Below are 14,070 nucleotides of genomic sequence, written 5' to 3' on the forward strand. Positions count from 1 at the left end.
TGTTTTCCAGAAGGAAACAATTTTCTTCATAATTATTATTTTACTTTTCATCTCTGGGGTTCTAGCTCTTCATCAGTCAAGAACACTGGGAAGTGGGTTGGTGGAAATAGCATTTCTTCATGCTCCCATGGCTCTTCCTAAAAGCGTAACAAAACAGTTTTGTGACGATCAAGTTTCTCTTGCAAAAACCTGCCAGTTTTTAAATGAAACCCTTAATTGTGAAATGTACCTGCTCCAGTACAGGATGCTTAAAAGCGTAGCTCTTTATGGCAGCATTAAAAAGTGCAGTACCGAGACTGCTTCGAGAGCTTCTGCATTTGGAATAATCTGATGAAATGCAGACAGCTCTACGAACTGTTACAAAGGAAAATATGCTCGTAAACCAACTTTGAACTTCTGTGCTAATGAATTGCAGATATCTTGAGCAGATCTCGTTTTTAGCGCAGAAAGATGTGCTTGCTCAGACGGTGTATTGTTTTGCTCTTCTGAGACACACGGTAGAATGGGTCGACGCGCTGCTAAATTGTCATTCCTGCTTTTGGTAAAAGCTTTCCCTACTGCTTTCATTTCTCTATGTCAGATCTCAAAATTCAAGAATTGGGAAACTTACAGAAGCTGTTGAATACTGAAAACTAAGAGCAGCTCAAATATTTTCATCTCTGTGTGGTGTGTTTTTATTGCTTTGGAAAAAGAATTCAGTGTAGCCTCTGGCTACATAAAATTTTATCACTTTGACTGTTGGCCTGTCCCTCCTCCCTTTCCCATGTGTTTTGACGCACCAGAGTAATTTTAGAGAAATGGTTTGTTCTTAAATTCTTCTAAGACTGGTTATTTTGATCTGTGATAAAAGATGAGAAAGAAGGTTTTGAAAAGGAAAATACTTACAAAAACTCTCCTGTTTCCTCCTTATGTTTCCACGTTTTTCCACGTTTTTTGGTTGTTTGTTTTTGGTTTTGTTTTTTTTTCTTCTATCCCCAAGTGGGTGTTTCTAGACAATAGGAGTCTTTGTTTGGAAGCCTAAACCACCAGTTTGGCACGGCTGTATCTATCTGTGACCTATTTAGTTTGAAGTGGGTATTTTAACTGCGTTGCGCAGCTTCGTGCCGTAGCATTGCACAGCGTCTCCTGATGTTGGGAAGTTATGTCTGGAGCGGAGTGTCATGAGCTTATATTTGCCTTTTGGAGATTTTGATCATTTGTGCAAATGAGTCAGTTGTTCCTTTCCACATCTGGAATAAGGAAATATGGGGTAGGTTGGTGTTTTGTGAAAATAACATGCTTTGTTAAAGTACTGTTTTATTTTTAGCTGGCGGTTTCGTTGGTATTAGGGTGCAATCTGTATGGGGCTTTCAATCTCAAAGGCTATCGATGTAGTCAGCAACAAAGTCATAAATCTTGCGAAGACCATTCATTCATTTGTAGTAAAACGGATTGATTTTTATCTCGCCAAATCTATCGTTGCCTCGGTCCCATTGGAGTCTGGTTGTTATCCTTATCAGGAGTGATGTTGTAACCAAATTCTGCGTGGGGCTCCGGGTACTGCTCTGAATACAAAAGAGGGCGGCAGAATGTATCAAACCTCCTTCGCACGTTGTTATAGCTGACAGTGGAAAAATGCTCATGCTTTTGTGATTAGGTAGACTCCTTCATGAATACTGTTGGCTCTGCGCGTGTGTAGCTGGATCTCAACCCTATGACGAGTTGGAAAAAAAATAAAAAATAGCATCTTTCTTGTATTAGGCAAAGGGAAAAGATGCTTTTGTTCCAGCACCGCCCGGGGAAAGAAGCAGGATTCGTATCTCAGAAGAGGGAAGGGGAGTTGTGTGGGAAGCTCTGTATTCCCGTCTCTCCCTGAGTCATTAACAAAACACTGTGGCTACACCAAAGTTGCTAAACCATCCACTGCCTCACAGTGTGGGGAGTTTCAAGTAAATACAAGCTTGTATGCACCCGCTCTTGCCTCATTAACCAAGGTTGAAATGGCTGTGATTTTGGGTGGAAGATAGCTAGCTTTATACGGCGCAAGGTTCTCGTATTATGAAAACAGTGCTCTTGTGTATTTTTTAAGTTTGTCTTTCTCATTGGCTAGCAGCATAAAGTTTCCCTTTGCCTGGAAGGGGGAACATGATTTACTTTGAATTGGCGTAATTAGTTACAAAAAGGTTTATTTCAATGGAAATTCTGTTAATTGGGTGACTATTTACATTTTACAACTTCACAGAATTCATAGTATAATGACATCAGTTCACTGCCTCTTGCCTCACGTTTATCTCAGTTAAGTCTGGTACTCAACATCAGTGGCAAATGTTTTAGTTCAGTTTTCTCATTACCATGCAAACCGGCGGCCTGCAAGTTACGACTCGATCCGCTTACTCAACTGCTATCATTTTGTGGCAATACCATTGTTTCTGTAACTGATAACATTTACACTGGAAAAGGAAGGTGCAAATTATCCCAAGCTGATAGCCAAAAGAAATTCAGCATTGAAAGAACTTTTGATCTTTTTATTATTACTTGGAAGATGGCTTAGCCTATAATTTTCTGCCTTTTTCTGCAATTTCTACTCAGCGTTCCTCCGCATCAGTTCCCATTTATCAATTTAAATCCTGTGTCGCGCAGTGAGGTGACAATATTCCGTTGGTCCAGCAGCAGCAACGCACCCATGTAGTGAATTTTTAAAGCAGTTCTGTTCCTGCCTGGACAAGCCCATCACCCCACCTGGACAGTACTTTGTGAGACAAAGCGCAGTTGACTTGGCACGTCGGCCCTTTTTCCCTAATGAAAGAGTTATGTAAAATCATCATGTGATGGCTACTACAATGAGCAGCAAAGGAAAAACCACGGCATGAGCTGCCTTTACAGATGCAAAAAATACCCTATGGTCAAATGACATAATCCTGGAATTAACGACCCATCAAGCAGAGGTCCCGGTAGCGGCTGCATTTTAGTCTGACAAATTGCATTGTGTAAAAACTCTGAACGTTTTCGTGAATAAATCTAGTCAGAACATTCTTTGTATTGCTTAGATATATTTGTTTGAATGCCTGTTTAAAATGTGCATCATTGGTTTAAAGATATTTCTAAGGTATTCTTGAGGCACTCCAAACTGAGCAGAATTCAGAAATACAAGGAAAACAGCAGTGGCTATAAGAACCATTATAGCAGTAAGGCTGACTGTATTATATCAAAATGTTGATCTGAATTTATAAATCCCTGTAGGTTTAAATCCTACCCGTATTACAGTTTGCTTCATTTAATGTGGGTACTTTTTTTAAAGGTTATGGGGGAAGGCTTATGGGGTTTTTTTGGTGGGTTTTTTTTGGGGTGTGTGTGTGTGTTTTTATAACTAACACTGAAAAATTATACCATGGTAATATAATAATACAGTCAAGGTCTTTATTTATACTAAAACACAGAAATGCTGAAGTCAGTCTTATATCTTCCTGTGGCAAATCTACTTTACAGTATAGCTAAACCACCATATTTAACTCTGATTTGCTCACATTTAAGTATACTTTATGTTTGTTTTCCCCCATCAAGGACAGAAACATAAATGGTTTCTCCTTAAAAGCAAGGGGATTTTCGATGACAGGTGTTTTCCAGATTTCCTCATAAAATCAGTTTATCTTCTGGACCTGAGGGAAAGGCTCATAATCTCTTTACACAGTGTTTTCCTGGGGAGAATTTCAAATGGGGCTGGGTAAATAAAGATTACCTTCCTTCTTAAGTAGAGAGTTAACATCAGATTCGACTTTTACTTAAGGTTTGCAGTTTTTTGTTTGCGAACTCCATGTTTCCAACATACGTACTTTCTACTGGATCTAGTTTTGTCTTAGTGCAGTTTCCTGTGTTACAGCCAGTCCGAAGCTGAACAACAGCTTCCTCTCCCCAAGACACCCACCCTTAGTTTTAGAGAACTACTGAAGCTTTGAATACAGGATAAGCTCAATGTAAGGCGTCTTAACCTTGTGGCAGATGTTCTTTTATGGTATGTGTATCTGCACTGACATTAGACAATTTGGCTAAGAAGTATGTGAAATATTTTTGCAATGGTAGTGTATTATAAATAAATATAATTTGTTTAGCCAAATTGCCTAATGGAGCATGTTTTACTATGTGGTGGCGATTTTTTTATGCATAAGAATTCCTAATCTGTTATTTAGGCCTTCAGAAACTACGATGCTAGCTTCTGAAGCCATGACATTTGGAACATAATAAACTTGGGGTCATGTTCATTTGCTTTCTGATTTGGAGATGTCAGTTTTTTATACGTCAGCTTCTGACTGTGTCTCAAAGCCTAGACGTTTACCTATTAAAATAAAATTGAAGAGAGGTTTCCAATAATATTCTCAATTTAGAGCTGAATCAGGGCTTTTTTCAGTTCTGTAGAAAAAAAATAGTTTTGTCTCCTAAAGACTGAGGGAGAGAGAGAAAGACTGAGAAGAGAAGGAATCCATGTCCAGTTGCCATGCTGGACATTGCTTCTTCCTTGGCCGGGGGCAGTGCCTGCAGTTCAAGGATAGACGGGGAAAAGGCAGAGAGGGGCTGTTTCAGCAGCATGTGCTGGTTAAACTACTGGGTCCCCTCTTCTCCAGTGCAATCAACATAGCCCATAGGTACAGGGCACCAGTAATCTGTCTCTTTTTTTTTTTTTTTAATTTTATTTGATTTTATTCCTTTATGCTGTCTCAGCTGATGCGTTCGGTTGAAACTTGAAGGAACTAATTTCCTTAGCATCTGTGATAAAATCAGATTGCTGATAATGCTGAATGGCTGCTTACCTGCTGTTGCGGCAAGACCATTCCTTCTACTTGTTGCCTGTTGTTTTAAACTTAACAGGGATATTTACCTCCTAGACACTTCTGTAGTACCTAGCACATTAGGACTCTGCTTTACACTATAAAGCTGCTATACCATCTTTCATTTTAGTCATAGATATATAGCATTGCATAAGTATCCAACAGTAGAGCAAGGTGTAAAATACCATGCCATAACTAATCCCAAGTTTTATATTCTTTAAAGCTTTGTTTGGCAAGTAAAGCTGAGAGATTTCTTTGTATTTGACAATAGCTGGACAAATAGGTGATAGAAGCCAAATCTGACTTTCTAGGCCACGTAACCTTGCGTGTGGTTACAAGCAGAATAAACCAATTTTAAGTTCCCGATGCTACCAGAAAGATTATAGTTCTCGGCCACATGTTCCTGTCGTCTCCCCAGCAGGTTAGCACTACTTCCCTCCCCATGCAGTCAGCCGGGTTCATCCCTGATCCGGTTCAATATTTTTTTTTTTTTTTTTAGTAGGTAAGGTGTGAAAAGGTGACGAAAAGGTAGCAGTGCCAAGACAGGGGCTGGCAGCAGGAACATATGGACAGGAGCAAATGGGATCTTCTACCCCTTTTGGTGGCAGCTTCATCTGAAACTAACCCAGTCATGCAACTGCATCCTTTGAGCAAAGCTGTCCGTGGGTGGGTTTTCATGAATTAAAGTCAAGGAAGAGAAAAGAGGATGATGGAAGAGAGATTTTAGAAGCGTGCTTGAGACAACTACCTGTTTGGAAAACATCTTGGATCTAGTTTTGGTTGTCTGTGCTATGAGACTGTGACATGCAGGTCTTCGAACTACATTTCTGTCTGTGCAAAGGTGACAGTACAAATGTTCAAGTGTACATAAACCTGTGCAGGTGAGCTCATCGTCAGGCTCTCCATGTCTTTAGCACCTGCTCGATAAGAGAGTAGAGGAGGGGGTGACAGAAGGAAATGGAGTTTTTTAATTACCTTTGATGAAATCAGAAAAAACACAGTAGTTCTCTGTGATGCTTCGCACCCGGCATTTATTTTAAATACTTCTAGTGTAAGAGCAAAAGTAGTCCAGATACTTGCTTGTTTTGACTGACTGCAGATTAGAATGACTTTTGTTGTCCGTTTCATGGGATTTTCCTAATGGAAGCAACACAGTTCCTGGAGACAAAACATTCTTTACAAGGTGTGAGACAAGCAAGGAGGCGTTGATTCAAGTAGTCACAGGTCTCTGATTCATAGCGGGGTTGGGTTCGGGGATTCCCCCAGCAGTCTGTGGAAGTGATGCATGGCTGTTGGCCTCATTGACTCCTTTAGCTTTAAGCACTCTAAAACAGCCATTCAGGTGACTTTTTTTAAAAAGATATGTTTTCCCAGTGTTACATCCATTTTCTTGTTAGGCTGGCAAAGTTTCCGTTGTTGTTCCTATGAAAAGTACGTAAGAAACATAAGATGATTTAAAGACTTTTGACATTCACACTTGCGGAAATACCACTCATTAAGTTGCTGCTTCCAGCCTTCATCACTGAACAGTTAACATACAGACACCAGTGCAAATTATCCTGTATTTAACTTACTCTTCTGTATGGCAAACTCTCTTAACGTTTTTATTTGTGAATACCCTTTGACTTTACTTGTGGCTTGTAAGCGTGCTACTTGCCATGCTTTGTACACTGCTGTGGCATTCAGAATAGAGATGTCAACACTTGGTAGAATAGTGGAAGAATTTCTGTCTCAATTCTAGCCAAAGGCAAAACTCACGTGATTTAATCAGGGCAACATTTCTTCTAGAAGCGTTAGTCCTAACTTGGCTTTGGCACTGATTCTTGAGCAGTGCTGCAATCTGACTTGAAAGTCCAATATCTCAACTATGAGGTATTTACTGTGTTAATGTCAAAGGTGCTATGAACTTTGCGCTCTTACAAGAAATAAGTATTGTACGAATGCTTTGTATGTAAAAATAGCTGTATTTGGCGCCCGATGTAAAAATGAATAATAAGAAGAAATTGTTTTTAAAACCTATTTCCACAAAAGGGTGATGTCCTCCAAAGTTATTCTTTTCTGCTTTTCTCTATATGCATCAAACCAATGACTTAGCTTTTTTTTTTTTACTCTTACTGTACAGTTTCCTGTAAAATTATGCTTCTTTTTCATTTTCTTTGTAGGCAACAGAGATTTTGCTCCTGATGATCCACTGGAATTTAAGTCTCATCAGTGGTTTGGAGCCTCTGTGAGATCCAAAAATGATAAAATTCTGGTAGGTTTTTGATGCCTTTCAAAAGTCGCCGTATTGGGATACTTTAGTGGAAGAAAATGTGAAAAGATATGGATAACTCTGAATTTAGAAAAATCCCACTAATGAGTGTGACTTGTCTTTTTTCAGAATTTATCGGATAGCCTTTTTAAAGTCTTTATGAACAAAGGTTGTAGCATTTTTGTCTGGTTTTGAGGAAAGTAGTAGAATTAGTTTTCCTGAAGTTAGAATGTCTTAAAAGTTCTAGATGAACTCTTTACACCTGTTGCTTTAACAAGTCATTATTTCTAAAACTCTTGCAATAAATCAGCTATTTCTAAAAATACAAACTGATGATGATACTTCTGCCCCAGCGCTCACAGTATAAATCTTCTCTAATAACACATGGTACATCTGCCAAAATTGCTTTTGGTTACTCTTCTGTAGAAAATTGGAATTCCATTGTATTATTCTATACCTCCCCAACATTTTGAAGAGAAGTTTGATTTCTCACTGTCATGTTATACCTTCCTTAGGCCTGTGCCCCACTGTACCACTGGAGAACTGAAACAAAACAAGAGAGAGAGCCTGTAGGAACTTGTTACCTGCTCGCAGGATCTAAATCTGTGGAATATGCACCCTGCAGGTCAAGTAAGTGTAGAGCACTTAGTTGCTTTTCCGTTGGGAATTTCTCTCGTGTTGTGTATGTTTGAAGTGGAGTGTTTTACAGGTATTTCCCCCTTCCATGTATAGCCTCACAGCAACTAGAAAAGAAAAAACCCCACTCAGCTAGATCCAGACATCTGAATTCTCCTCCAGTTGTCGCGTGGGATGCAGACCTTGCTTTCTCTACTGTAGGCCAGAGGAAAATCTTAGATCCAAGTGGTGTTGGAATTGAGGACTTCAGTTTTTGGAAGGATCACTTCTGTAGTAATCACTCAAGCAAAATTATGTAGCAAATCTTTTTTCAAAGACCAGCTCTAGAATTTTCTGAAGCTTAATTATTGTTATTCAAGTAATTTAAAGAGAAAGCTCATTTTAGAAGACAAGGTTTTTTGCGAGTATGTTCTGATTTCCAGGTACGCATACATAGGTAGCGATGCATTCGTTTAATTATATTAATTCTTGAACATCTTGAGTCTTATTTTCCAAACGTTTCGCATCCATATCATGTATTCGAGGTGGTAGATTATTCAGATGCTTATAACCATTTTTTTAAAATACAGGAGTCTAAAAGTTGAATGTTCAAGCTAGGATTTTTTTTTTTTATTTGCTGAAAATTATTGGTGAGCAGCAGGAATGAAATCCAGTGTGGTCCAACATAAAAAGTTGTTAAATAAGCATATATTAAACTAAATCATGGTAGTTAAGTAGTCACACTTGTAGATAAAGGGGTCTCAACATTTATACTCTGGAGCTGTATAACAATAACATTAAGTCAGCCATAACAAGTCTTGCTGGGATGGGTCTAGAGATTTTTTTCAGCCAGATATGATTTTTATTTTTTTTGGTTTTAAGCCAATACTTGAAACAACTTACAGTTATGTACCTTTCACATTTTTATTCCATACCAAAAGAAAAAAATTATTCCCTATTTTCCAGAGCTCTTATTTCCTGAATAAAAATTGCAAACCTTTTTCCCCAAAACTTTTGAAGATTAAATACAAAGAAACACGGAGTTGTTCTTTACTTTGACTGTGTTAAGCTAGACCATAAGTTAATGTTATATGTATGTTAGGCCAGGCCTGAAGTTGGTACAGCATTTGGCTGTGAGTTGTTGATGAAGAGAAAATACTGATTTAGGAGAAAAAAAGAGTTCAAGTTGAGGAGCGCAAGGTTACTTAGGAAGATGCGTTGGAAAGTATCCATATAATCACCTGGCCTAATACTGATAATACTTATTTTATTTATTTTTTTCTCACTTTCTTTTCTATCCATTCTTTTTTGTAGCCACTATCGATGCAGATGGACAGGGATTTTGTCAAGGTGGATTTAGCATTGACTTTACAAAGGTATGGGTTTCTTTCTCAATTCCTGCGAGTCAGCCGACAGTTGCAAGTTAACGACAACCCTGATACAGACCACATACAAGCACAGCTATTATGAAACTACATGTAAACTACCATTCCTTGGGGGGGGGAAACACAACCAAACACGTGGTTGTGAATAAACAAAAATAACTTCAAACCACTCTGGTATTATAAACCTGTTTCTCTCTACATCTTCACAGCAGCATGCTTTCACCTCTTTCAGGAATCACATCCTGAACAAATAATCCGCTTTTCCAGCCTCATGCTATAAACCTGTGTTGTAGCTGGTCCTCGAGTGAAAAAAGCTGTAGTAGCCAGGCTTTTTGAGACACTTATTTTGAAGAGATCAGTGCATAGCTAGTGTTACTTCTTGAGGAAGAATAACTTACTGCTAAAGGGAACTGGTAAACAATGTTCTGTGAATTATGTTTTGTTTTTCTCGTCAGATAGCAGAAGTAGACTTTTTTTGCCACCTGTTGTATGTTTCTTATACGTTTATGTTCTCCCTGCCTTTTATACTTATTTTTTCTTTTAAAATTCACAATTACTTTTTAAATCCAAGCACAATAAAACTGTGCGCAAACCTGAGAACTAACTATAGCTTTTTTTTATATTGTGCAGCTAAATTGTTTAGCACAGTCTGGACATGTTAAGACCATGCAAGTCCTATTTATGATGTGGCAATTTTTTGGGTTTCTCACATCTTTTGATTGGGTCATATCCATTCTCTCTTTGCCTGAGGACACTTGTTTTTCCTCCAGAGGAAAGTGCAAAATGCAGTATAGGACTGTAAGCGTTTGAGTTACTTTGCATCCACCCCTCAGGCTTACTGTGCAGACTCCAGCCCCAGTTAAAACTAACCTTGGGCTCTAATCCAAAACCCGAGCTGAGTGGGCAAACCTCGATGTAAGGTATCTCCAAATCTCTGACCTAGATTTTTCTGAGTGGTGAATATGGGAGTTTTTAAGATTAAAACCCGAATAAGTGGCTTAATTATGCAGCAAAGCCTATGGCCCAATCCAGTACTTATGGAGCAAATTCCCAGCATTGGAATAGCTAATGTGGTTAAGGTTTCATAAAATCGTTTGTGGATTGCAGTTGTACCAAGAAATACGGAGTGGGGAAATTACCTCACAGCTTTTCTGAATTAAACTTTTCTAAAGATAAGTCACAGAAAGTGGCAGGGCCAGAAAATGAAACTAGTTTTGTGTGTACTGACCTAAAAACATGTTATCATTGCCTTGTCACAGTCTTAAAGTTTCCTCCTAATTATGTTTCTGTCGTCTTAGATTTGTGTGGGTAGAAGGGTCTATTACAGTAAAAGCAAAATTCTACATAGAATTTTAAATGGATGAAGTAAAGAAGCAAGTTACTGAAGGCATATTGTTTGTTATCTTAGCATTTTACAAGATGCATTTTTAATGAATCATTCTTTCAAACAATAAAATGCATTGGGGTCAGTGAAGCTGCTGTGATATACATACATGGGATTACTTCCCATAAACATAGGACATGTTTTCTTGTCTTTAGATATGCTTGATGTGTTTTTTCTTTTTTTTTTTCTTTTCTTCCTCCAAGGGAGACAGAGTGCTACTGGGAGGACCTGGAAGTTTTTACTGGCAAGGTGAGATATATCATTTCAGTCACAGAGAAGTTGACTACTTTGATTTGTCTCATTATCCTCTTAGTCATTTGTATCCACACTCCTTCAATCACTGTCAAAGTCTTTGTCAGTAAGAAAAATAATGGAAATATATTTTTTTCTTCATCCTTCAAAATATTTCCTGAATAATCAAGGCAACCACAGATGAAAGCTGAAGTAATAATTTTATAGCTAGGTCTTTGGTCTTTGAAATAACTTTATGATCATTTTAAAGGCATTTTCCCAGGAATATGGAGTTTGTTTCCACCAGCAGGATAAGTTTCCTTTAGGATATTTCGCTAGTTGTTTCAAAATCTACATGTTTTGTAATTTCTGACACACGTACAAAGCATGTATTTCCAAGGAGAAATGTACCCTGCAAAGAGAACTGTATTCTCCTTTGACGGCAAACATGTATTGCATTTGTTTATACTGACCTCTTTGTGCCTGGGTGCAGATTTTACCTCTAACTGCACTGTGTACACAGAATATTACCGATGTATTTTGCTCATGTGGGCTTCAGACAGTGTTTGTTTGTAGGATCATTCAGCGCTTAGCTATAGCTCTCTCTTGAAAAGATGGTCCTGCTACCATCAGGTCATAGCTGCCGAACTCTGCTGCCTGTTTTTTAATGCGAATACTGATGTTTTTGAAAGATCTTCTGTATCACGCCACCTTACATGTAGATGCAGCAGCACAAGAGACTTGTTTCCAGCCCTGTTTTAAATTCTGAACAAAATGGAATGATTGAAACTAAACTGCAGATACAGTACAATATAGATTGTTTGTGTATTCATTTTAATGCTTTTTGGCAGAAGTGACATCTCATCTGCCAAAACAACCTTCTTCTCTTCTACTACTGCCAAAAAAAAAAATCTCAGCTGTGAATAGAAGACAATATTATACCTCTAAAAACTAGGTTTTTCACCCCAAATTTTTATTCCATGTTCTGAGATGCTGGAGGAGTAGTTTTCCCTATACTTCATACATGTATGAATACGTATATGAAGCAATTGCTCTTCTGAAAAAAAAATATTAATTTTTGTGATTCAAGATTGAATTTAAACTCAAAGAAAAGACTGTAATGAAGTCACCATCTAGTGGCTAATGAAGTGAAAACAGAGAACGCCGTAATACACTGCTCATCTTGTTAGCTGCTTCTCTGCCATGTTAAGCTCACACGTTATGGTATTTAGACAAGGAGCGATGACTCAGTTCCGCAATACCATAAGCATATGCTTACTGTTACCTAACTGAGCAGTCCCATGTAATTCTGGGCTTACATGCAGGAGCGGCTTCTATTTTCAGTGAGAGCTCTTTGTCTGCTTTTCATTAAATATGGGCATAAATCTCTGCTGAAGTAGGATCCAAATTTTCGCTTCCACACGTCCTAGTGCTGCTGCTGTTGACTATTTTCTGGTCGGTATTGTGGAAGAATTGTTGCCTTAGAAGCAAGCGTGCTGTAATGAGTTCTGTTGCCTATTGAATGAGTGCACGTGTATTTTATATGTGGTTTTAAGTTGTTTTGTTTCTCTTTAGGCCAACTTATTTCTGATCGAGTGACAGAGATTGTGGCTAAATATGACTCCAAAGTCTACAGTACAAAGTATGATGACCAGTTAGCAACCAGGCCTGCCAGTGCTGCTTTTGATGACAGCTACTTGGGTGCGTAGTTTGAAGAGGAAGAAAACCTAGATGTACTTGAAAAACTCCCTTGCACTCTTCATATTTAAGTCTAAATCACACTGCTATTAATGCAATACTTGACAGATTACTAAAGAGCTACATACCTAAAAATGCAAATTTACATATGACAGAAGCTTAGTTATCTTGCCATAGGCTTGTTTCAAAAAGCACCTGATGAAAAAAAATAAATGGAAATACTTCCAGGAATTTTTGTGCTCTGTGATTCAGGCCGAATATAGGAATGGTGGAGGTATGATTTTTACGTGAGAAATTAGTTTCATACCTATTTACTTATTTAGTTTTAGAATAGCAGCTGTTTCTAAATAGTCTACCAAAACAAAATAAAAGTGTGAAAGAATCATGTTTGGGAAGAAAAATAATGAAGAGAGTCCCTTAGAGAAGGAGTGGGAAGTCATCATTTAGCTTCTCATATGTCTAACTGGTTTCAGAAAAAAGCAAGGATAGACCAGGACAGTTTCCAGGATGATAATTTTAAAATTTTCATCTTCTGATCTCAAATTCACGGATGCTGATGAATTACAGTCTACTTATTTAGCTATTCATAGCCTAAGCTACTTAGAGGCAATATTTATTCTATTGTCTTTTAAGACAAAGTGAGAGGACTGTGCATAGAGACCTATGAAGAGTGTAAAGAGAGATGGAAATGTTTAATAAGGTTTTTAAAGTCATTTTCTAATTTTGTCTGTTGATCAGGTTATTCAGTGGCTGTTGGAGACTTCAATGGTGATGGCACAGAAGGTAAGACCCTTGCTTCAGTAAAAAAAACTACGTTAATATGCTGGGCAGGTCTTTCAAATAAACGGTATAGAACAAAGGATACAGTGCACAGGAAAATGTATAAAGCGCTGGGAGCGAGCTGCCCTGTTCAAGGCAGTCATTGTGCTTTGGGTCCTGAATGTTACCTGGGTGTCTTGCTTTATATTTCAGACTTTGTATCTGGAGTCCCAAGAGCAGCAAGAACTCTGGGCATGGTAGGAAATTCGAAACGTTAAACTTTAAAATAAATAAAAAAGGTTAATATTGTTTGTATGCTGTAATGTGTATTTCTTCATGTGCAGGTGTCTATTTACAATGGGAAAAACATGTCTTCCATGTACAACTTCACTGGAGAGCAGGTATGTAGCTTTGTTCAGCATGGTGGGTGACCAGGAGGCTATTCTTACAGAAAGGTGATATGTGGAGAGGGTATTTAGGGTACTAGAACATATAAATTCTGTATGTTACTAACTTATGTGCCAAAGAAAAATTTTATAAAGCGTGTAGGAATCTTAAAAATACGTATTCTGTGAGTGCCTGTTTTGTAGTACTACTTGGAAAACCAGTCTTATTTAAATGAAGGAAATGTTGCCTATTTTGAGAATTGGGAAGGAGGACTGGATCGTGAAAGGGAGGATGGGGAAGGTAACTGATCAGTTTACTTTCTAACAGAGTGAGGAAGAGAAAGGAAAATAGGAGACAAAAAATTTTGTGGTATATATAATCTCCCTAACATCTTCCCTATGCAGCTTTCTATAAGCTTGTTTGTGTGTTTATATCACAACAACTCACAAATGCGGTTTGAATTTTGTTTTCCAGATGGCTGCCTATTTTGGGTATTCGGTGGCTGCCACAGATATCAATGGAGACAAGTAAGAGCCCCCTTTTCCCCACTGCCACCCAGCT

At 38.2% G+C, this 14,070-nt stretch overlaps 1 protein-coding gene across 1 annotated transcript in view; it reads left to right on the forward strand.

Moving 5' to 3' along the window:
* Positions 1 to 14,070, forward strand: part of ITGAV (integrin subunit alpha V) — a 50,500-nt gene that overhangs the window by 10,041 nt on the left and 26,389 nt on the right. The window contains exons 3-11 of the mRNA XM_074596057.1: positions 6,962 to 7,053; positions 7,566 to 7,680; positions 8,980 to 9,041; positions 10,638 to 10,683; positions 12,241 to 12,366; positions 13,102 to 13,146; positions 13,336 to 13,379; positions 13,467 to 13,523; positions 13,984 to 14,036. Of these exons, the coding sequence (XP_074452158.1) occupies positions 6,962 to 7,053; positions 7,566 to 7,680; positions 8,980 to 9,041; positions 10,638 to 10,683; positions 12,241 to 12,366; positions 13,102 to 13,146; positions 13,336 to 13,379; positions 13,467 to 13,523; positions 13,984 to 14,036 (640 nt within the window). The remainder of the gene's footprint in view (positions 1 to 6,961; positions 7,054 to 7,565; positions 7,681 to 8,979; positions 9,042 to 10,637; positions 10,684 to 12,240; positions 12,367 to 13,101; positions 13,147 to 13,335; positions 13,380 to 13,466; positions 13,524 to 13,983; positions 14,037 to 14,070) is intronic.

The sequence above is a fragment of the Larus michahellis genome, chromosome 7, assembly GCF_964199755.1.
Source record: "Larus michahellis chromosome 7, bLarMic1.1, whole genome shotgun sequence".
NCBI lineage: Eukaryota > Metazoa > Chordata > Aves > Charadriiformes > Laridae > Larus > Larus michahellis.